Genomic DNA, 24,826 nt, shown 5'->3' with positions numbered 1-24,826 from the left:
AGAAAGTGCTGTCTTTGGGCTTGTATTACTGATGAAAACAACTTGTATTCAGAAGAGCAAAAGCAAAATGAGTTGTAAAAGTCTTTGAAAGCTTCTGACTGGTTTCAGGAGTGGTAAGGAAAGCCTCTCGTTATCACCTGTGTTCCCGGCGGGCAGCACATTAAGTGTTACATATCTCAGTGATTGCTAAGGCCGGCGGGCTCTCCAGCGAGCACTTTAACCCAGGGCTTTGGGCGAGATAAGAAAGGAGCCTGTTCTTCCTATCTCTAGAGCAGAACAAGCAAAGCAAGCCTGAGGAGGGCAGGAACGATTGAAAACTGTTAAGAACTTCTAAAAATACGTATTTTGACCTGAAAGATGGCACTGAAACTGCAAGGGTTTTTTTGCCATGGCTCAGCAATCCTTCTCATTCCATACAGTCCTGTCAGATGGGGGTTTGCTGGAGTGTTCCTCCTCTTGGATACTGTTCGCCACCTGAGGAGCTGCTCCAGTGCTGCTGCTTGTGGCATTGTGCTGTCAGCTGTGTTTGTGAAATGGCCTAAGATATTCAATAAGAAAAGGAGGAACTTCTTTTTAATCATACCAATGGTTTATAAATCTATGTGGCAGGGTAGTACTTACACTGAGGAAATAAATGTGAGCAATGTCAGAGAAGATACTAGAGCTGACTGAGGAGAGGTGGCATTTCAGCTAATGTTGCTACTAGAAGTACAAGCATTAAGAGAGATGGCTTTATGTGATATTTTTGCCTTGTATAGGAAGTGTAAAATAATGCATATATGTGCATTTCTCTATGAGAGTGAGATTGGGTTGTTCTCCATTATTACCTTACAGTAGGGGTTTCAAAAGAGGAGCCCTTTCATTCCAGAGTTTGAAAGGTTATTGTCCTCCACTTCAGTTGTTCTGCTTCATTGTATGGCAACATCTAAATTGGAACTTTAAAAATAAAGCATTTCTCTCTGTTCTATCATTTCTTCCATCTGGTTAAGGGAACTTTTAAAAAAATCATCTCTTTGAATGAGTTGAAGCTGTATCTGCAGAAATGGTTACACTGCCTGAGGCAAGAGAGTGAGTGTCTGGAACCTCCAAAACTGTCAGAGCTGATGAGTCCATGTGCACTTTTGGACACTGTTCCACTTTAACAGTTTTGCCCCAGGCTTCTTGTTTGGGCTCTCTCTTGTGCTCAGATGGCCTGTGTTTGAAGCTGATGCATAAACAGTATCACAGAGCTGGTCTGGACTCAAATGTACCCAGCTGAGATAAGGGAGAGGGCGATTGGGGTGGAGTTAACAGAGCTGTGGAATTGTGAGGGTGGTGACACTGCCTCTCTGTGCTTACTTAAAATGAGAACTGCAGTGAAACTGCAGCTGTGGGATGCAGATCATTTCATGTTGCCAGAGAGTGAAGCTTCTGCCTCGCTGTGGCACTTGGCCCTCCCCACTCTTACTTCAGATCTGCTGGCAGATCTAAAAGCAGTGGAACAGGAATTCACTGCCCCATGAAGCAGTGGGAGCACAGTGGAGAAGAGTCCAGGACCTTCCTTTTGGTATCATCCAGCTGTTAGGCTTGAGCAGGAAGACTTCCACAATGCTTCTGTTCTCTCAAAATGTCTTTGGTTTTCCATTGCAATTGAAATCAAGTTTGAACAAGTGATCCAGTCAAGTTTGGAGAGGAATTGAGTGTTACATGTTTAGATAAGTGTTTGTGGCTCAGTGTTTCTAATAAAAATTACATGTCAGAGAACATAGATGAAGCTAACAGATGACTTTTTAGTTTTATGAAATCTGAGTTCTCTGTGGTATGGGTTACTCATTACTTCGGGTGTGTCAAAATGTAATGTGAATCTTACCAAAAGGTATTGCTGCTGATGATTACAAATTGCTGATACCTGAGGTTTAAAGATGCTGCTCAGCGTTCACTGTAGAAAACCTGGATGAAAAGTTTTTAACTAGATGGAAAATGAGTCAATTCAGTGGCTTCTGTTGGGTGAAACTCTTGACAGAACTGCAAGTAGAAAGGTGCCATTAGACATATGAATGTTCAGTTAATGTTTATGCTGGGTGTAGCAAAAAAATCACATATTTGAAGAGAATAAGAACCAACTCTGATATAAGGCTGTTCATTGCTAGAACTGCATGTAATACATCCAATATAGTAATGCCGTTGGGACACACACACACTTTGGGGGCAAGGGAGCTGAACTCACATTGCACAAGTTCTCTTTTGAAAAGACGAAGGTAAACATTCCAGCCTGCTGGACCATGTTACTGCCCGAGTTCACTGCTTTACATCTTTGTAATGTTAATGTTTTGCAGTGGATCCCTGTGATTGCTTGCCAGTAGTTCCAAGTGAAAAAAAAGCCTGATACTCGGTACTCCAGACTGAGATTTGCATCTTCTGCTGGTCTTGTGTGGGCCTGTTTCTGGCAGAATGGAGCGTGACTTTATCATTTGTCCCATTAAGGTTCCTTATCTTCCTTGCTTCAGCAAGTGTGCTTTTGAAGCAGCTTTCTCCTCTTGGCAGTCGGTCTGATAGTGAAGTCAGGGAAGGGAAAGAGCTTTTCTTCATTGCTAAAGTATGTTACATGACTAAAGAAGTAGCTCAAACTGAAAACATTTATAGGTTTCTATGCAGGAGACTATCCAGTTGTATTAAACTCTAAATTTTAATACAAGCATTTCATAAGCACTGGCTACATATACAAAATGCTTTTTTTACTGGCTTGTGTCTTTTCTGCATTGATTTCTTGGTTTATAACTTGAAAAGCTTTGTTGGCTATTTCTTAAGATGAACCCTATAAAGAAACAAACACCCAAGTGAATACAGTTGTTATTTAGTAAAAGAAAAAGAAGAAAAGAATTTCAGTTTGTCTTATGAGATTGTTCTAGACATGGGGTATGTAGATGACTTTTTGAGGATTTTGGTGCAAAAAAGTAAGCCTGGGATAACTGGAACCTCTAGAAAAAAATTTGGTAGATAATTGCCCTCTTTTCCATGGCTTGACATAATTTTGAGTGGGCCAGGTTGAGGCTCTCAAGTATTTTGAGTAAAAAAGGGAGTTAAGAAAGAAAGGATTTCACTTTGAAATAAAAATCTACATCTGGCTGGAAAAGGTTGTGTAACTTTTTTTAAACATTCCTTCAATTTAAGTCATTATTTTTATAATCAGTGATTTGAACTTCCTAACAGCATTGACTTGAACTGCAGTATAAACCTGAGTTTTAAAAGGTTAAAAGCATTTTTTTTTCAGAAATTAAAGTACTGGTAACATATATAAAGGGTCTAATTGCCTTTAATGTAATTTCACAGTGTGCATTGACAAACTTTGTAGATCAGTTAAGATTTAAAATAATCTGCTTTGTGGGTTGGACTCAGTACAATTCTGAGAAAGTTGTGCAGTGTTGTGGTGTTTGGCAGAGCTGTGGGACAGCGAGATGGGCTCGTGTGTGGGTGAGAGGCCCCTGGGCAGTGGGATTGCTGGGGAAGGAGCAGCACATAGTACTACTGACAGTGTTTCTCCTCTGATGGCGGATCTTTAGCTCAGCAGTTGGGCTCCAACTCTGCCAACTTTCAGTGGAATTTTGCTGCTTCTGAAAGCCAGAATGGGGCTGAGTGTCTTGCTGAGCTGGAACCCTTTTACCCTTGTTGTTTTGTCCTTGATACCTTCAAAGACGAGGGGTCACTATGAGTGTAGTTTGAAGTGGCTCCATGAATGTGACAGTGATTGAGAGATCCTGAGTGAACTGTCATTCTGTAATTCAAACTTCAATATTTTTGTTGATCTTCAAAAATTGACAAATTTAAAAATTAGTGATTTTTCAAAATGGATATTCTTTGGCCTAGTTTAAATGATAAAGTCATTAACTCAAAACAGAAGGTTGCAGCTGTAGTGAGAAGGAACCTACTGGTTCAAACTTCATTTTCTTGCCACTTTTATTTACAATCATTATCAACATTTTGTAGTTCTTGCCTTTATCTTACTAAAGTTATTTGTGTTTGCACAGGTGCTATTTCTGATTATTGTGTAGTCATTGGTCACATACAGTATTTGAGTGGAAATTGATGGTAATTCATATGTTGCAGATCTAACTGTCTTGGGCTTTTTACTTTTTTCCTATGGATTTGATTTCTTTGTCTTACACTTTTTTCCTTATTTTCCAGTGTCAATTTACAGTATTTGGTTTTACGACAAGAATGACTGTCATCGAATAGCAAAACTCATGGCTAAGTAAGTACTGAGGCTTTGTTATTCTGAAAATCTTTTATGCAGTACAGGAAAAAAACCCTGAGCTTATTACCCGTGTCTGTTTTTTTCTAACTCTCCTAAAATGGGGAAAGGCAACATTCTTGCTTGTTCCAGGTTTTAAAGTAATGAAAATGAGAGTGTTGTTTATAAAAAAAACTACAACGTTACTATTTGCTGTTAAGTGATAAAATCAGTTGAAGTATTAGTTGACATTCTCCAAAGGAAGCATGTATGAACACTGTTTATTATTTTAAATTCTATTTTGTATAGGAATGCTTGCAAAATTTAATTATATGGAAATATATAATTAACTATGTGGAAACTAGTCACAATGTAAACATTTTAAGCTGATTTCTTGTTTCCTAGTCTGGGGTTTTTTGCAATGGCTTATTGGCTTTTCCCTACAGAAGCAGTGTGAGACAACATAAATGACAGATTTGATACCAAGATTTCTTTCTAAATTTATTTTCTTATCCTGTTAACTACATACAGTTCCCAATTCTCACTTTTGTTTTTTTTCTTCCCAGTTATGTTGAACTTTTTGCTGTTACTTGGCTTGTTCAGTACAAGGATTGGTTATAAGGGTTAATGGAAAACATGATGTGAAAGTGACTCTTGGATGTTGTTACCAAAACAAATATCAAAACGTGTATTGCCTCTCCTCTTTATAAGCACAGCATCAGAAAGGCATGGCTGTCTTTGTTTAATGTACCTTTTAATTTAAAGCCATCATAATGTTTGCAGTGGGAGGGAGAGCTGAACCACTCCAACTCTGCCATGTCCTTACTCTGTTGTGCTCAGCTGCAGGGCAGGTCTGAGTGGCAGAGAGCAAACCTTGAGCCTGTTTGAAGTTAAACTGAGTCTGGGCACTGTAGCACAAATCATGGGCTAGAGATACCTTAGGAATCTTTAAAAGCATCAGGAAACAGACCAATCCATTTACCCTTTTTGCTAGATTGCATTATTTACGTTTTCTTCCAAGAGTATTAATTTCTCACAGTTTTTTGTTTTGGGTGGAAATTTAAATTTACACCCTTTTTTTGGGGTGGGTTTTTCTTATTCACTGATAGGAAATATCTAAAGGAAGTATTGCCTTTAGTACCTCAGTGCTTTAAAAACATACCCATAAAAGGTTTCAAGGAGATTTGCATTCTCTTCCCTGCTGTTTGACTTGACCTTATTGTGCCAGACTGACTTAACAAGATTGCAGACCATCCATTTGTATTTTGGTGGCTTACCTTTCAAAAGAAAAGTAAATTAGTGTTTGTAGGCTTTGCAATCACAGACATCACTTCTCACATTCTCTGCCTCCCCCCTGCCATTCTCTGAGGTTGTGCCAGGTATATTTTCAAAGCTATAACTGCAGATATTCTTCAGCAAACTGTCACAGCAGCTCCTGTGTCCCTGAAGGAATGTATGTGTCTTCCACTATCTGATATAATGGAAAGAAACAGCAGGCCTTGCTTAAAAAAGATTTAATCCTGGATTGCACACAGAGCATGCTCAGTGTAACATTTGCATTAATTGACTTTTTTTTCCTGGGAAATGTATTTGATTTACAGAACTTTTTGTTCTTTTTTTTTTCCAAAGAATTCTAGAATTTTCTGCAATGAAAACATTTTATGGGGGTCATCAAACTCCTCGCTTCAGAAATAATTAGTTTGGGTCAAGTTAAGTCAGGATGGTTGATGGAGGGATAAGCTTTCTAGAAGTAGGAGAGAAACTGGGGGGGTTCAAAATTTTGTGAATCTATCCATTCTGACCAATAAATCTGTAGGGGGCGTTATTTGTAGCTTAGTTTGTAAGCTTGTTTTACTCTGTATCAATCCAAAGTGGCTTCTGAGATGCAGGCGGCAGTTGAGAGAGTATCTCACAGTCCTGGGGATACAGTGTCACCTTTGGTCCCTCACCACCTTGTAAATGTAACCTGCACAAGACAGAGAGGGGAGTTTGAGCTACTAGACCATTATTTACGTGAGAAAACAGTTATTCTTCAACAAAAAAATGTACATTTTAAAAAGGTAACAAGCACTTCATAATGAACAAGAGAAAATTATTATGAAATGTTTTTCAGCAATATTTGTGAAACATTTCTGTGGAATGGATGTATTCCTTGAAGATGTTTTACTATAAGACCAATTAGTACTGTTTTCATGGGAGGATGTTTTATTGAAACCTGTGCCAAGTAATTAAGAGCAGACAGAGGGTTTTGAGTGAAGCCTTTGGTTTGCCCATCAGGCAGCACAGGTGATCTCAGTTGTCCTGGATTTTTCCCTTACTTGAAGAATTTCTTTCTTATGATACAGTTATACTGACACTTAAAATCTCAGCAAAGTATTGTGGGGGATTTTTACCTTGCTCTTTCTTATCCTTAGTTTTGGAGTGAGTTTAGAGAGGTCCTAAGTTGGGACTGGATGACCATGTGGGGTGCTTGAACAAAATGTTCTCTCAGGGGTCGCCATAGAAACACTTGTGGAGAATTGAGCTGCTTCACCCAGGAGCACAGGCTGCAGTTCTTGGAAATTGTCAGGGCTAGATTGGCCTCCCTACTGTGAGTTACCTTTGCAGGTAACTGCTGCTTACAGAGAAAGCTGTACTAATAGTCAGAAGCTAGTTAAGTTACCAGCTTGTGTGATTAAAAATTATGAGAGCAACACTGAATTGTTACCAGCCAAATCTAACCCTTTTTCAGATAAACACAGATAAACTCCAGTCAAGAGGCTTGGTTGTTAGTCTGGGAAGAAACTTCCAAGACTTGAACTATTTTTTTGTTTAGAAATGTCAACATAGAGGTGCATATAAAAAATTACTATCCACAAAATCTAGAGTTTGTCCTGGATTTTAACTGACCCACAGAAACCGGAGCTGGAATGAGTGACACTGTCTGTGATGGTTGTGATGGCACCTCTTGGCTCCCCCATCAGCTCCACAGCATGCAAGTTCCCAAGTGACAGGCCAGCTCCAGAGCTCTGCCCTGTTTACAGTGCTTGTTTTTTCTTAACATATTTGATTAATGCAGGCTTAAAAAAGAAGGGATTACAGACTGGTGTGTGTTTATTTCAAGAGGATAAGCTCTAGCGCATTGCACAGCCATGTATATCTTGTGAACTGCATATGGATTAGGAGTATATGCTGCCTTTACTGTTATTAATGAAATGGCCCCCAAACACATCATCTTCTTGCACATCTTAACCATCTTTTAAATTGAAAGGTTTGGATACTTGAGGCAGGTAGAGGTGGAGTAAAAGTGGTGAGTGAGTCGCAGGCACCAGAGGCCGGAGCAAATACCGTGTTTCAGGCCTGCAGGTAATTGGAATGGTGACCACAGGGCAGTTTGGGAAGAAAATGGTTTGCTGCTCTTTCCAGAGGCTGTAGATGGGGACATGAGGGGTAACTTGCTCTAAGTCTTCTTGCAGACTGACTCCAGAGACATCTGGTGTGAGCCAGCTCTCTTCTTTCTCGCTGTCTTTGTTTTGTTGTATAATGGTCAGCCTCATCCTACATTAGAACTGTTTAGGAGTAGATTTTGGTGAATAATATGTCTTGATTTGGCTAAATATGGAAAAAATGCATATTGGGAAGCAAAGAGTAAAAAATGTATTTTAATCTATGGTATAAATACATTTGTTCTTTGTATATCACATGCTTGGATGTCAATGTATTTTATTGTAAAAATGTCTAAACAGGCAAGTTTTATAGAAGTGATGTTTACTGTGGGCAAACTGTGAGAGACAGCCCAGTGCCCTCTGAATTGGAGATGAATTGTACCAACCATTTGACAATTTGACTTGTATAAACCTTGTAGCAAATGACAACTTGCATAACTGGACAGCTGTGTGTTAGGTTTTTATTCAGGCAGAAGAAATGTGTTAATATGCTGGGAGTACATTTTTCTTTACTGCTCTTTGTAAGATGTTAAATCTAGCTAAAATTTTCAAGTGCTGTTTCTCCTTTCCTTTTACAGAGTGGTTGAACAAGAAGCTCAGAGATCCCAGCAGGTTTCCCAGGACAGAAAAAGTCCCAGCAGAACCAATGGCTGCAATGAAAACAGGCCCATTGACATCCTGGAAATGCTGAGTAAAGCCAAGGATGAATATGAACGAGTAAGTCAAGGTCTCCTTTCTGGAAACTGGTTTTAGCACATCAGCTGTGCTTTGTTTAAAGGGTGGACTGTCTCTGCCATTGTTCCAGCAGCCTTGTTTTCATGTTGATGTCTGGTTTCCTCCCTCAGGTACATTGTATTAGGAAACAGTCTCTGTTTTCAGGCAAGGTGGATTGAATACTGATCATGTGATCCAACTTGAAGTGTAGCTTGATAGGCCCATTTTAAAATTATTTCTCCTGCTGTGAGAAAATTTTGTCTCTGGGAATAGCAAGTAAAAATTGTACCCAACAGCATCTGTCTCTTCTTATTCTCAAAAGATGTCTTGTGGCATTAGAGGTTGAGTCATTCAGTACATTTGTGACTCTGTGAAGCATGTATTTAATAGCTGTGGACTAAATGTAATGATACTGTTCCCCTGTCTTTCTGTTCCCCAGTTTACTACTTCAGTCCTGTCTGCTGTGTTTGTCCTTTTAATAAATTAGTTCGTTTTGGAGGGAAAAGTCTGTTATTTTTTGCCAGTGCTAAATTCACAAGATTACATAATGAAAAATGTTAGTTCTCTTAGGAAATAATTACTTTATATAGTTGTGAGGGCCAAATTCATACATGCAGGATGAGCGTACAGGTAGTGTGTGAGAGAGCCAAAAGAGGACACACAGATTCTGAACCAGCCCCTTCCCAAATGCAGTGGTACAAGAATTGCAGCAGTAAAGCTGTATGTGAGTATTGCATTGCAGAGCTGTGCTGTGGTTCCTGTGGCTGTGCTGGTGTCAGAAAAAGGGAGCACATTAATCCAGTGCTTGATTCGTTCCAGAAGTTGGTTGTACAGCAGAGTTCCTTTAAGTGCTTGGGATTTGACTCTTTGTGGGATCCTGGACGGTTACAGTGCAATGTGGGATGAGAAGAAAAGAGTAAACACATGGATTAAACCTTGTATGAGCCCATTATTGTGTCACTTTCTCATATAGCTCTGGTCATGTGAACGTGACAAACAGTACAGTATCTTTGACCCAGGCTAGATACTAATCCCAAGAGAAGGTCAGCTTTTTTCGATGCTTTAAAATACAGATTTAAAAGAATAATTAATTCTGATTGTATGTGCATCAGTGGTGTTTGGGGAGAAGGGGTCTTTGTGTGAAGGCCAGCCTTGTGGAAGTAGCAGCTTCTGTGAGATCACAGAAGGAAACTTCAAGGTCTGAATGATTCATCTTCTAATGGTCTATCAGATTTGAAGAAATTGAAGTCTTAAAAATATTACACCACAAGAATGCACTGTTTTGGTAGTGCTCTGTTAGGCTGTAATGAAGCCTTTCTCCCTTTTTGTCCTTGCAATATTGGATAATACACATTTCCAACAGGTTACTCAAAAAGTGATTTGGGATGTTGCAGATTTTCTTCTAATTTTCAGGTCTTTTCCATGTGAGATTACTGAAAAACTTTTGCTAGAAATAAAGTTCATAAGAATCGTGGATGAAACTCTGTAGACATGTAAAATTCTGCAGAACGTGCAGATTTGTTAGTGGGCAGTTGATGTCTGTGGTATCACGGCATGGGAGTACAACTACTTTAAAATTGAGGGGGTTGTGTCTCATCTTCTCATTTTATGTGTGTGTGTTTGTTCTGATACTTTTAGAACACTGGTGAAACAGTAACTTCATCACCTTTTTGTGTGCACATGAACTGTAATCTGGAGGTGTTGAACAGGATCCCACACAGCCCTCTGCAACTGTGGTTGTGTAGCAGTTGTCAGATAAGCAGAACTGAACAATGTTGGTCACGTTTCAAACAAGCTTCTTTGGAGATGTTTTGTTGACCACCTCAGCTTTGACAACAAACCTCTGGCACGTTGATTTTGGAACTCCTTGTAGTCAAGGTGTGCCAGCATTAACATTGATGAAGTAACCATGAAGTTACTTGTCTGGAATGTGGCTTCTGGAGAGACCTTTCCTGTCTTAATTTTTTTAAAAAAATAATTTCATGGCACTTGGTAATTACACATGAATTTGTGTTTAGAAAGTTCTTATCTGCCTGGTACATTCCAGATGGATCATACAGTAATCCTTGTGTGCAGCCCACATGAGATTGGCAGAGTGTCAGCATGAGAAGGGGGCAGAGGGAGTGAAAAAGAGATTTATGAAGGTCTGAGTGATTTAATCTAGGATTCCAAATCAGCTTAATCCTTCAAGTACACACTACATCAAGCCCATATGTGAAAATGAATGAACTCTGTGAATTTTTTTTTTTTAATGAAGTGAATGGATGCTTTTCGTAGTGTGGTTTTGTGTGTCTTTCAGTATGAGCATGGAAACAGACTGCAGCTCATCCTGTAGTGAAAAGAGCACCGCCTTTCCTGATTTGTAACTAGAAGGCCTTTGGCATTTCAGGCACAGAGTTTTGACCTTCAAGTTAGCAGCTAAACAAAAGATGGGAGAATTGGGTTCTCGCCTCTGTCCCTAAATCACAATATATAGTCTTGATTTTGTACTTACTGCTTTCAGTTAGAATTTAAAAACAGAAGAATAAAGCTCAGATGGCTTTTTAATCTGTTGCTAAAAAGTTTAACCCATTAACTCATTGTGTTGTGCCAGTGTTGAGCTGTATCATATGCATAAGGTGCAGTTTAGCCACTGAAAACTGGAGTGTTTGTATTTTTTCACTGGTGACTTAAACTGTAATACAACTTCTATATGTGTTTATGTATGTATTTATTAAAGTCAAATCAATCTGTAACCATACTGTCTGTTACAGTGCAACTCTATTGTCTGGTTTTGTTACAGAAAACTAAATTAACACCTGAAAATGTATGTACATGGTTGGTTAAACCTGGTGGAAATAAGTCAGTGACAAGCACTCTCTCCAGCCACTTAGAGTGATTTCTGTCAGGATCTCTTTTTTTTCAAGCAGTTCCTAGTTTGGGTTCTAGATTTAAAGTGTAGTCACCTTCCTAATTAGCAGCTAATGCAGATACAGGATGTGAAAAGCTCACCTTTTCTTTGATATATAGTTTTCTTTCTTGGTGAAAAAGTATAAAGACAGTTGTTGCTTGTTTTTCTTTACACAATAATAAAGGGGAAAAGTTTTATAACTACATACCAGATTCTGGATGTCTTGGTATGATTTTTATTTCCTAAAATTTGTGAATTCCACAGTGTCTCACAAAAAACAGTGTTTTGTTCATCATCTCTATTTCAGTCCAAGTGCCATGTAAAAAGAATTGTATAGTGGATACATGTAGTTTCAAACTCATGTATTTATGTGTTAAAATTTTAATTTTTTTTCCTCCCTCAGAATCAGATCAGTGACTTAAATATTATATCAAGTTCTGGAATGCAACAGAATTCAAATCCTCCAAAGGCAGAAAGCACAGAACCTTCAGAACAAAAGCCTTCACTGCAAGTACAAGAGCAGGTATGTCTCATCCAGCCCTAAATGAAGGGCTTTTTTGTTTTCCATTTAATATTTTGTTTTGGTACCAAAATTAGGGTTTTTTCATAGAATGCCTGCAGTGTTATCTGCTGAATGTATTATCACTTCAAATAAATTATTGAGTTTGAAGACTTCTAGGATCCTAAATTCTGTGTTTTGGCTTAGCATTTTAAAAGTACAAGGAAATTTCCACACTACTGTGAATATCCAAGTATGTTTAAATGGGCCCACTTGGATTCTTGAAGAAGTCAAACCATGGCAATGTGCAAGATGACTTGGAGAGATGGGAAGCAAGAAAACCTGAGCTGTGCCACAGTTTCTGCACTGAGCCAGTCAGGTGTACACAACCTTTGCAGCCTGAGCTCAAGCCCCAATTTCTCATGTCACAGACAGTCCCTTAAGGCTTGTCTGTGCTGCATTTAATGCTGCAGATAGTCCTGCACGAGGAAGCTGTAGCTTCATACGAGACATTTTAGAGATCTATTTAGGAAAAAAAAACTTCTGCAATCAGTAAATTCCTGTAAGACACGAAGTGCCTTGGACCTGCCTGCAGTGCCACCCAGTGGGCACGAGAGGGGCAGTGCTGGTGCTCTTCGGGAAATGCCCCACGGACACAGGAACTCCAGGGCACTGCCACAGGTCTCTGGGGTGTTCCTGATGCAATAAACAAATCCCCGTGCTGGAGAAGCAAAGTGCCCTATGGAAATGTGGGCAGCCTTGCACTTAGTACTTGTAAACAAAATCCTTAGTCTGAAGTAGTAGTAGTTTCTAGTGCAGTTAGGGCTGGGGCCTGGGCAGCAGGAATGTGGTTTAGGGGATGGGGTAGTAACAGTTAATGAATTAAAATGAGGGGTGGGGAGTTTGCTGGGATTATTTGCTGTCACAGCCTCCTCCTCCTCCCCCTGCACAGCACCTCTGCTGCTGGGTCAGCATAAGGGATGGAGTGACCCCTGGCAGCCAGGTCTGCTTGCTGAGTGCCAGCCTGGAGACCTGGCAACACAGGAGATTTTAACAAATTGCTCTGAAGTAATTAAAAGGAAAGTCAATTACAGAACATCTAAAATGTCATATTCTTAATTCTATTGAGCTATTTAAAATAATAGCTGCAGAGACACTGGAAAAAATGATAATTCTGTAAAGCCAGTTAACTGGGTTCAAATATATTGCAAGCGTGTTGGTTCTTAGCCACATTTTTAGTCAGGTGGTCAACTGGAAGACTACTGGAAAAACATTCTAACTATAAAAATACATTTTTCATCTGATTGAAACAGATGCCTAAAACATAGTGTAGATACGATAAGTACAGTGAGATCCCTAAACTCCCTCCAAAATGTCACACTTGCATGTTGTTTGACTTCATTTTATGGTAAAGATCCCACACATTTAGGAATAAATGTCTTCCTTATGATATTGTGAGGTCAAGTGTTGTATCTTGGCAATTCAGTAATATAATCTGCCAGCAATCAGCTAAACTGAACCAGAACATGGATACTGAACCTCAGATTGGCAGTCAGAGCTCGTACAGTAAAGTTTAACTTACCTGAAATGGTTTCTGGAGAAACCCTCTGAGCAGCAGCAGCTGCACTCTGTTCCTAACAAATAAAGTGATCATGTTGCGTTTTTGCAGCCCCTGCTGGTATGTCCCATAACCCACTGAGTTGATTATATGCTCAAAGTACACGTCAGCCAGAGATGGACAAGGAAAAAGAGGGGGTTTGTACTTCATGCTGGAAACTAACTGCATGTTTGAGACTGTGTAAGGGGCTGATCTCACTGGAGTCGAGCATGGGAGAGATTTCAGTTGGTTACTTGACTGTTTTAATGTATTAATAAAGGAAAGCAATTCAATTAATTATACTACAGGGAAAAGTGAGTTTGAAATTATGTGGAACAGTAATTTTTCTCTTAACAGAATCTTTACAGTTGAAGCACAGGTCTCTGGAACAGTAAGATCAGTGGAGAAAAGTAAAAACAACTTTCTAGGAAAAAATTCCTAACATAACTAACAAGGTTTATAAACTATAGAATGTCTCAACCACAAAATGGAAGTGTGCCTGACTTGAAGCTGGCTAAAAATGAGTAACAATGGCACCAGAGATGAGTAACCTGGGCAAAAGTCGGTGTGATTTCAAGCCCAAGGTTTTTTGTCAGGCACCTGTACTGTGGTGCCTTCACTGCTGTTATCTGTGCTGGGAAAACTGGAGCCAGCAGAGCAATGTCATGGTACTGTAGTTGTCATTGTGAAGTAGTGTCTTTGTTTAGACATACCATCTGAATACACTGGAATTGTGCTGCAGGCCATTCAGTCTCCTGAACAGAATGTTGTATTTCAGTCCAGCTGTTTTACATAACTTCTAGTCCTGTGCAACCTCAAAAAAAAATAAAAAAGGGAAAATTTTGAGATAATGGGTGGTGTTAATAGCTGTCTCTTTTCTCTTGTGTAAAACACATTTTTTAAATATTTTGAGTAAAATATTAAGAAGATAATACCCTTAAAATCGTATTTCCTAAAATATCAGTGGTGTAGCTAGATGTACATTTTTGGGAGAGACTAAAGGACTGGTACATGTAACTATATTATATATACACATCCTTTTAAGGAAATAAATGTTCAGGTTTATACAGATTCCTTTCCCTATTGTGACATCTATTACATTGTTAATGAGAAGGGTGAGAAAAACTGTCTAGGCACATGTTGCTAGTTCTGTTGTGTAGCTTCTAATTTCTGTGTTCCTCTCCCATCTTTTAGGCCATGTATTTATTTCCAGCTCCATAAATTCTGTGAGGATTTTGTTCAACTTGTATATTTTTCCCCACACCTCCCTGAAGTGCCTTGTGTGGTTCTGCCTGATGGATGATGGCAAGTGCCATGTCCAGGACAGAATCCAGGGCCTTTCCCCTTCCTGACTTCCAATGCAGTCTGTCCCAGGAAGGCTGTAAGACAAAGCATCCACAGCCAGGATGTTCCTTGTAGATTAAATTAATTTCAAAATTCCTGTAAATAGGGCACACTTGATATTACATGCATTTGACCTAGTTGTCTCTCATAGTTTAATTTATAATAGACCCTGTGAGCTGCACAATGTTGTGGCTATTTCTAAGCTGAAAACTTCTCATTCCCTTTTTTTCAGCCATTTCAGTCAAGGCAGAAGCATCTGACTTTGGAGGAACTGTTTGGAACCTCTGTACAAAAGGAACAGCCCACAGCTCCATATCCCTGTCCAGAGAGAATGGAGAAGCTGCAGATAGATGCATCTGCCAGAGAGCAGCACAGTTTGCTTTTGCCTTTTTCCTTTGACCCATCACCAGTAATGCAACAATCCCTGGGGAAATCCGAGAGTCCAAGCATTAAAAGCAGTGCCAATCAGCAGGACTGTTTAACACCTATGCTAATACCTCCAGCTTCAGTTTCCCAGCCTGATATAAAAAATGTTTCAAGCTTTTCAGTTCGTTTAAGCCCTGTTCTTAATTCAGCCTCGACAATGGAAGCTGCCCCTGCTCAGATACTTCCTGGCCTAAAACAAAGCAACAGTATAATGCAAGTTATGCAGCAAGCTGCCAAGCCCATATCCCCTCTGGTGAATCAGCCTCCCTCTGAAGGGAACCACGCTCCACAAAGCCTAATGGCTGCTCAAAGCCAGCTCATTGCACCCTTGACAACAACCAACACGGGAACTGTCCCAAATCCATCTCATACAAGTGTTGATCTTCTCCAGAAACTCAGGTTGACCCCACAGCATGACCAAATGCAACAGCAGTCTCTCACTAAGACACCCTTAACACCAAACATCTCTGCCTCTGTTGGCCAACTTGTGACACCAGAAAGCTTCAAAGAATCTCACACTAAACCATCAGCCTTGAACAGCAAGATAATCCCTCCCCTTCAGGTATTCTGACATCCATGAAGTTTTAGACTGTTTTTAGACTACATGTATTTTTCCCTTGGAAATGTGCTGTTGTATATCAGCCTTTTAAAAATAATGAAGGACTTGCACTGTGTGGTATTGATTGAACTGCTGTGTTAGAAATCCAATTCTGTTAGTTTTGTATCATTAGCATCTGCTACCGATGACAGACCTCTCTGTAGGGGAGGAGGTTTTTCAAACTGGTGCTGGTAGGGGGTGAATAAGTCCTAAAGAATTCATCTGTACTTGTGTCAGAAAAGTGTGCTCAGAGCTGGTGGTCTGAGAAGGGACAGAAGGTTACAGGCTGGTCAGTGTTACTAGGGATGATGCTGTGGAAGTGTAGCCTGTACCTTATTTGAAAGTCTAAAATTAACAATTTTCTTTTTGTGGTTATTTTGCTTTGGGTGTTTTGACCCCCTTCTACTGGGATACCTCTGGGCTACATTGAAATATGGCTTTATAGGTTTGCTATAATATCAAAAGTATGAAAGATAAATTCGGATATTTCTTCTTTTTCCAACTTCTCATTGATTATATCAGTTTTACAAAATTTATCAAATTATATCTGAAATCTGTTGGAATTTCCATTTTTGTGCTTTCTTAAAAGCAGAGAACCACCACTGGAAATCAAGCTGTGGATGGTAACTTGTGAATGTTGCCTTTTTTTTTTATTTAGACTGTACAACAAAACAAGGAATCAGAAGTATTTCCACAGCCGAAGACTTTGTGTAAAGCAAGTCAAGTAAGTGACAAAGTACCTCTGCTAATTGTTTATTGGTTTTCTTAGAAAGGAAGAGGCCCAGCTGTGGTTCTCAGTTAATATCTCAAATCACTCACTGACTGTATTTAAAGAGCAGAAAGAAGCTGCACTGAAGGAAGGGACAGTTGTGTCAGTGAGTGCACGGCTCTTGTGCAGGGCCTCTGTTGGTTCTAACGTGGCGATGAGGACACGTTTTTGGATTTGCAGCCTTGCAGTGAGTTTGCACCATTTCAGCTGGGATTTTTTATGCTGCAAAAAAGCAGTACTTTTACCATAATATTTTAGCAGGCTCTACTGGCCTTAGCCCAACCTTAAATCATAGAATCAGTTGGGTTGGAAAAGACCTCCAAGATCATCAAGCACCACAAAGGTATAAAATGCAATCCTTGCCTTCCTGTCTCTTAGTTTTCCTGAGATAACCTTGTATTTTATGAAAAGATACAAAGTGAAAGAAATGGGAGATGGAGGAAGAAAAGAATAACAAGCATTTGTTACTGCAGGACTTTGTAATAGAAAGTGTCAGTGATCTAAATAAAGATTTTAACATTATTAGAACTGTCTTGGGTATGAGTTTAAAATAATGTCAATTTTAAATTTCAGGTTGCAGTTAAAAAATAACTGGTAATAGTCAAGTCTTCAAGAATTACTTTCATTAACTTTTTGTTATGTATTATTTTTAGCATACCATCTGTAATTTCATTCTAATTTACCCACCTCCTCCTTTTTCAGATCTCTTAAACTGCCTCATTCTTGTCAAACTTGTACCACATGAAAGCAGTTCTAGTAGCATGCCCAGATCTGATTGTGAAGGCAGTAAAAGTGGTCCTACTTAAAGTAAAATACTGTTCTAGCTACTGGCCTGCTATAAGATAAGGTCTACAGTCTGTTCATGATGCAGTTATTAAATAATAACTGAACTAAAAGCATTCTGTATAGCTTTGGGAATTTTAAGGGATGTGTCCATGTTGTGTAATGACTTGCATTTAAACACATTGTCTTCAGCTGAAATCCCACGCTCCAAGTCTTCACAAGTTTGGCTGCAGCAAAGTCACTTTGCTAGTTCTGCTGCTGTTGATGTTATTATATACGCATTAACTGCAGATGGGTCTGGAGGGTTTTTTCTTCTGAAAATCTTTGGTTATCCAAGGGGAACTGTTTCTACTGACATATCAAACATCTTTGCTTACCACATTTACTGTTGCTTTTCTTTTGAGCGAGATTGGCTTGTTTATTTTATTTTCTTTTTTTTTTTTTTTTCACCATCTTGGTCATTCTGGAAGCCTGAGCAGGGCATTAATTGTCATCCTGACTAATGATTGCAGTTATCAGGAGATGTCAGAGTTACTCAAAGTGGATGTTTATTCATGTCCACTTCACACAAAAATAATAATCTTACAAATTTGCAATTTACGTTTAAAAGTGGTAAAGACAGTATGTGGATTTTGTCATGAAACAGAGAAAGATCAGTGGGAAAATGAGGTGGGATGATGGTCCTCAAAATGTTTCCATTCCATGTTCCCTCCAAGGGTAAATGTACTTAAAATAAGAATATTTCCAGGTACTCCAGTGCTTTAATTATAATTCAGCAATCTCTTTAAATATGTTTGAGATACATTTATAATTTGAAGTAAAGTATCTGTAGGAGACCACAGAAGCAGGGACGCAGGAGGCAGGACTGGCCTTCCTATAAAAATCTGAGAAAACCTGAGAAAAATCTGCCAAATTTGCAAAACAGCTACAGACTCCTTCGATTCTCTCAATGACAAGCTCATCTTTCATTCTGTATATTATATTTTAAATATTCTGGAAGGTAACAAGGAGTCTGCATGTACAAATGTTGAAGGGTGCTACCTTCTTCAGCTTTGAAAAGGTGAATTACTATTGATATTAATCTTCATAGATATTTCTTCATTAAGAGCAGCTATTCTGTAATATCTGACTGAATAATTGTGGCTACAATTTATTTAATTTTCTGTGTACTCATCTCTCCAGCTTTTATAACATCATTCATTCTTACTGAACATGGTGCTTATTAATTTTCTGTTCTTCCACAGGTCGCACCTCCACAGTTTGTTACAGCCACAACAACAGTAACTCCTTCAGTCCTCTTGTCTCCCAGCGTGTTTCAACAATCAGCTACAAAAGCTGCTGAAGTGGAGAACAAAGCTGGTTCTTCGTCTTTAACCCCTGGAGCAACAGAAATTCAGAGTACACCTCCTACTGTTCTCAGCAGGTCCCAGCTTCAAGAAGCACTGATACATCTAATAAAGGTACTGTCCATACAGAGTTTCTGAGGTTTGGAGTTCCAAGCAGAGAAGCCAGCACTGAGAAATTCTGTACCCCTCTAACTCCTTTTGCCCTGAAACATTAGAAAATACATTCTTTTCTCTTGGAAGGAGTAGATTACTGCACACTGTACACATAGTTTGGCAGTTTGCTCATTTTGGTTGAAATGTGGAACACTTAAAACAACAGAGCACACAAGATGTGTCCTTTCACATCCATATGAATTTGTAGACAGGTGATGAATAAGTTGCACCAGTAGAAGCTGGTGTGGGGATGGGGGGAGTTGATTTTGCTGTTTTTGTAAGTTTTCTGCTTACCCAAGGAAAGCTTTCCTGTTTTCAGTTCCCTTGAACCCTTCCTCATCTTCACCTGAAGTATGGTTCTTTGAAATGGAAATTGTAAATTGCTAGTTCTGCTATTTCTGAGCATTAAAAAGTTTGGTTGCATTAAGTCTGTGGTGTTGGGAAGCAGCCACGCACTGAGATGATTTTGATGTTGAATGCTGTGGTGAAGTTGCCATGAATGACCTTTCTTAATTTGGGATTCCCTTTCCCACTCCATGCTGATGTTAGCAGAGCTTAACACCCAAAATGCAACTCTAAAAATAACAAACAGTATCTTCCCAGTGATCAAGTTGTTAGGACCAAAAAGGGCCACTACCAGATCCCATCATTACGTTGCCTGATTTATCTGTCATGTCGTTTGATGTAACCTTTTCCTGTATTGGTTTGTGTGGTTTTTCTCATTAAAGACTTAAACCAGTCTTACATCTGAGCCTAAGTGCCAGTAGTAGTCTGAGTGGTGAATTTAGAGAGCTGACAGGAATATTTGTCTCCAGTCTTCATAGAGAGAGCTGAATAAAGACCAAAATAGGCATATCCTGCAGGATGGGAGAACTCACACAGCACTCCAAGCCAATACTAAGTTTGCTGTTCAGATCTTGTAAAGAGAATATTACACCTTCAAGCCAGCTGGTGAGATACCAGTTTTGTAAACTTTCATTTGAAGGAATTCAACTCAAGAAATATCTCTAAATGTTGTCTCTAGATTAAATTAATTCACTGCCCAGTCACGCTTGGACATGAGCTTTCTTGCAGAATACACTGCAATCCCATTCAGGCTGGTCTGACAGAGAGAAATAACATCACTTAGGCAGACTTGGTTTGGGAACCTGTACACAGAATGAAATTCTTTGTGTCTAAGACTAAGGTTTGGACTCCAGAGGAAAGTGAAATGTGACCCAGGCTGATGTGGCGACACCTCTTTGTTTGTTTGAGCATCCAGTGAGCTCAGTGATGCCTTTACCTGTCTGAGCAGCGTGGTGGTTCACAGCTCGTGTGGAGTTCAAAGAGCATTGTCTTTTGTGCAAGTACCCAGCTAGATCCCTTCTTTTAACTCTAATAGCTGGCACTGTAAGGAATCCTTATGCACAACTTAGGCATTAAATTAAACTTTTTTGCATTTTTGTACTAATGTTTCTAATGTGTTTCTTTCTTTTTTCCTGCAGAATGATTCCCGTTTTCTCAGTACTATCCATGAAGTCTACTTGCAAGTCCTAACCAAGAGTACAGACAACATTAAGCTATAATTGACGCTGAGTCTACTTAAAATAAATCCATTTTAGAAACAATTATGCCTCATCTATAAAACTAATATTTTTGTAAAAGAATATTTAGTTTTCAATGTCTTGCTTTTGAACCTGTTAGGAAAGACTATTCCTTAAATACTTATGAAAGTAATGTTCTCAGAAGTGATCTAGGTTCTCACTGTGATCATCACCAGCAAACCTTTTTTTGATTGGGGAGGGGACTTAAGTTGCATTTGAGCTCTCATTAGCATTAAGTGAATGTGCAAATGTTTGCTCTGGCTCTCATTCCCAGCTGTATTCACTACTCAAGGATTACAGACTCAACACTCTTTCAACCAGCAATTACACAGTACAGTTCACTACAGCACACCAGGACAGAATTCAGTTGTGGGAAACTAGTTCCAGTTGAAGGACTAAGGAAAAGAAGAGCAAAATGCCTTGTGATTAAACTGGCAGGTGCGGGGAAGGAACAGATCTGGAAGCCAGGCCTTTGGAGCTAAATCTTTAACAAAAGGTCTAACTTTGTGATTTGCTCAATACATTGATGGTCTCCAGTTATTGCACATAAATTAATCTTTCAATATTTTATTAATCTTACTTGCTTTTGTGTTACTGAGATTAAACAGGTATCCAAGTGAGTAAGGCCATTTTCTCAAAAAAGGAAAATTTGAAATATGCAATATCCTCAGTGATTGTATCTTTTTTTAAAGTAGTTCAGTTGCATGTGGAAGTTTTCTTGCTTTAAATTCATAGTTAGGAGAACACCACTGGAAGACGCTGTTCAGCAGTGTTTGATAAAATTTAAATACTTTGTTCCCTTTTACCTTAAGGATGGACCACATCATAGTTGACTTTCATTCCTCAGTTGTGTTGGAACTGCAGTGTTGAAGACTATGCTGATGAGAATCAATCTGCTTTTCTTCTGTTGCCCTCTCCCCAGATTGTTAGTGCACGCTTCATAGTCTGAAGATTATCTAATTAAAATGTTACTGCTTTGTATATGTGATTTAGTAAGTCCCTATTCACTAATTAAGAATTTAACTGGGTGCTTTCCCATTTGAAATCAGAAAATTTCTAATTACTTCTTATGCTGCTTTGTTGGTTTACCCATGGCTTGTATTTATTTCTTAAAGGCATGCAAAGGGAATTAATCTGACTTCAGGTCCCAACTTCTCCTGCAATAGTAGTTTTAAAGGATGTTTTTTCAGTAGAAAAGTGTTGAGTTATTGAATAAAAAGATAGTCTGTAGTGAGTTATGATGCACTGCTTTGTTCTTTTCCCTCAAGCACTATTGAAATATGAGGAAAAATATTGTTTGGCTCTTTACAACATATATGTATGATATATATCCTAAGGATTAGTTAATGTTGACATGGTGCATGGCCACTTCATTGGAAACCAGTAACTGAGCTTTAATTGTGACTTGCTCACAAATCAGGATGTTTTAGATAAAACAAATATTTACATTTTTCTGTATTTCATCTATTTTTGTTTTTTTCATAGCTTTTTAGTGGAAAATATATTTTGTTCTGAAATTATTTTTCTCAGCCTTTGAGTTCAGTGTTTCCAGTTAAAATATATAGTATATTGTTAGAAAAACATGCAAGCTTCAGGGAAAGATGCTGATGTCCTGCACATTCATCAAGAAATATATTGGATTTAATGGTAGCATTTGAATTCAGCAATATAAACTCAGCCTTGTTAAGGAAGATAGGAGCTTCCTCCATTAATTCTAGAGTTACAAATACTGCGTGCACATAAACAGTGAGACTCAGATCTAGGGTCTAAACCAATTTTTTTGTTGGGTTTTTTAGGAAAAGTTTCACTAAAAGGGACAAACCGATGAGCAGTTCCTCTAAAGAAAAATGGACAGTCTAAACCAAATAGAGAGCTGCTTTTATCCTTTTATCTGGATTTAGCAGAGATGAAGTCTGTAACTTCTTACTTCTCATGGACAGCTTGTGGTTTCATCAAAGAAAGATCTGGTAAAAGTTTGTAAGAATAGAAGTGTTGGAAGCTGATAGTGCACCTGGGCACTGTTTGCTAAATACAGTTGTATCCAAAGAAGTGTATTTTGACTTCCTCAGCCATCTACAGTTGACAAAGTAATACTACTTTGAATATCCTTACCTTGTGAGGGTTCCTGGACAGCTGGGAACGGACAGCTGGGAACAGACAGCTGGCAGATCCTCCTTTCACTTTGTTTTGTAGTCTCCAGATAGCAATAGATGGTTGGTTTTACTTTCCTGCCCCAACCTTCAGAATGAATTGGCAGAGACCCAGAGTTGAAGTCTTAGCTACAACAGCAAACTGCTCATCTTGGACATGTTTGTTCCAAGCTGTGCACGTGGCAGCAGGTGCAGAGCCAGCCTGGGTGTCACCCAGCACTGCAGAGGTGTGACAAGTGCCAGGGCCATGGCTTTAACAGGTAAACTCCTTGAATGAACAGTTCATTGTAAAACGTAAGCTCAATTATAGTGTAAAATTTCAATATTTTTTAAAATGTGGACTGTGTATTTAAAAACTTTTTTCCTTAATTTTTATATAACTTTAAAATTACCAGCTTGTTGAAGTGCTTGAGTCATGTTTTCTGCATGTAGCAATAATCAGGGTGTAGCAAGTTACCAGGAGTCCTCACAGGAAATGAATGTGACCATTTTAAAGTTGTTGTTTTGTTTTTTTTAAATGACAGGCTTAATGGGATTTTGCCTATTATTTCTGGAATTAAAGTGTTATTAGTTCAGACAGTATTCCCCAAATTAATTCTTTCCTAAGCGTGCTTTTTGTGGCTCATGTTTAGTCACTTTGGCGAAAAGATAAAAATCCAAACTCAAACCTAATCAAAGAAAGTTCTAAAACCTACAGCTGCTGAATTGTTCAGGAAAATCAAAACTCTCGGTTTTATAGGTAGACTTTCTCTGCTTTTATTTAACAATGCAAAGTTTATATGGAAGGTGCCTAACAGCTGTTAACTTCAGAAGCAGTTTATCTTTCCAGATTAAACAAGATTTGCAGAATGAGTGATAAAGTTAAAAAAAGTGCATCTTGATTTCATATAAACTGTTTAATTCCCTGTATAAATACTCAATATTATATTTAAACACTCACTGCTGGATGTATCTCATTTTTGCTTGCATTTCTAATTGCTTCATTTTGTTTTATTTCTGAAACACATTATGCCATGTGTAGTCACTGATACAATTTCTGAAATACTTTGGAAAGCAAACTCTAATTTGGGACTTCTTGGTTTTCAGAAGTGTTCTAAACAAATCAGCCACCATTTGCCAGGTATTTGTGTTGCTTTGTACAGCATATCTTAACAGGAGGAATGTGTGCAATATGTATCACCTCAGTTTTGTCTGGCAATGTTACAAAAATGTTAAGATGCAATATCTTCTTGTCACTTCAGTTTGGAAAAATTGCAGTATCTCTGATTTGATGGTGTATTTATTTTTATCTATTCAATGTATGGGCATATGGTTAGTTTGGGTTTTTTATGTACATTATGTGGTTTTAGTAATTTCTGAGTTTTATCCCTTCTGTGGATGCACCAGTTGTAGCCATTTGCATGTTCTTTCAATATGAAGGCCATGGGAGGGAGCTTCAGGAAAGATTTCTGGAAACAGGAATAATTGTAAGTCAATAAATGTAGATACTGCATCATAAACGTTTTTGGTATGGTATGGGTTTTATAGCACCTATGTATGTTTGCAGTTATTAAGTTATTGCATAAATGTTTAAGAATGAACATTTTTTCATTCAAAGTTTTGTATGTTTGCAAATATATTTTTGTAATAAAACTTCAAAACAAATGTTTCAGCACCTCCTAAAATCTTGAGATGTTTCCTTTTATTTCTAGAGTCCTGTTACTACCGGAAGGTGAAGTTCAGTTTTTATTTAGGGTTAATATTTTCCAGAGAAGAAACTCTTAATTCCTTCCTCCATACTGGGGGTAGAACCAATTTGCAGTTGTCTGCCAAGTGCAGCCTGCCTGCTTAAAGGACAGTAGGGAATAGCCCCTGGCACTTGTAACAGCTTCTGCATTGCTGTCAGCAGCATCGTGGTTTGTATTTGCTCAATAGATACATTTCCTTTCACACTAAGAAATGCAGCTGTGAGTTCACTGTCATAAGTACAGCTGTAACTGGTTTTAGTGCATATTCTTTTCCTGGTATTCCTTCTTGTCCATAGACATGGCATAGGATACTCAGTTCAGGGTTGGTCTTTGTTCCAAAATGTTGGAAATCCTCTTACCATATGTGATGTTATGCAACTGATCAATCCAAATTCCACAAAGTCAAATAGGGAAACTGATGAAGAGGAAAACCATAGCAGAAGTTCTGTTGAAATTATCTTGAAATGAAACAAAACCTTATGCCTAAATCCATTAATCTTACGCATATTCCCATCCTGACTACCCATTGGAGTTGGGATTGCAGGGCATATTCAATGTCAAGGGAGGCCACTGGAAAACAATGTGTGTTGCTCCAGTGATTCACATTGAACTGAT

General features: G+C 38.6%; 1 protein-coding gene across 1 annotated transcript in view; it reads left to right on the top strand.

Moving 5' to 3' along the window:
• Positions 1-24,198, top strand: part of DCP1A (decapping mRNA 1A) — a 30,802-nt gene extending 6,604 nt beyond the window's left edge. Inside the window, exons 4-10 of the mRNA XM_071550759.1 lie at positions 4,162-4,228; positions 8,211-8,349; positions 11,640-11,759; positions 14,909-15,664; positions 16,359-16,424; positions 18,497-18,712; positions 20,236-24,198. Of these exons, the coding sequence (XP_071406860.1) occupies positions 4,162-4,228; positions 8,211-8,349; positions 11,640-11,759; positions 14,909-15,664; positions 16,359-16,424; positions 18,497-18,712; positions 20,236-20,316 (1,445 nt within the window). The 3' untranslated portion in view covers positions 20,317-24,198. The remainder of the gene's footprint in view (positions 1-4,161; positions 4,229-8,210; positions 8,350-11,639; positions 11,760-14,908; positions 15,665-16,358; positions 16,425-18,496; positions 18,713-20,235) is intronic.
• Positions 24,199-24,826: the final 628 nt, after the last annotated feature.

Source organism: Pithys albifrons, chromosome 3 (assembly GCF_047495875.1).
Source record: "Pithys albifrons albifrons isolate INPA30051 chromosome 3, PitAlb_v1, whole genome shotgun sequence".
NCBI classification, from domain to species: Eukaryota; Metazoa; Chordata; class Aves; order Passeriformes; family Thamnophilidae; genus Pithys; species Pithys albifrons.
The sequence above is the reverse complement of the archived record's forward strand: the minus strand, read 5'-3'. Positions and strand labels throughout refer to the sequence as shown.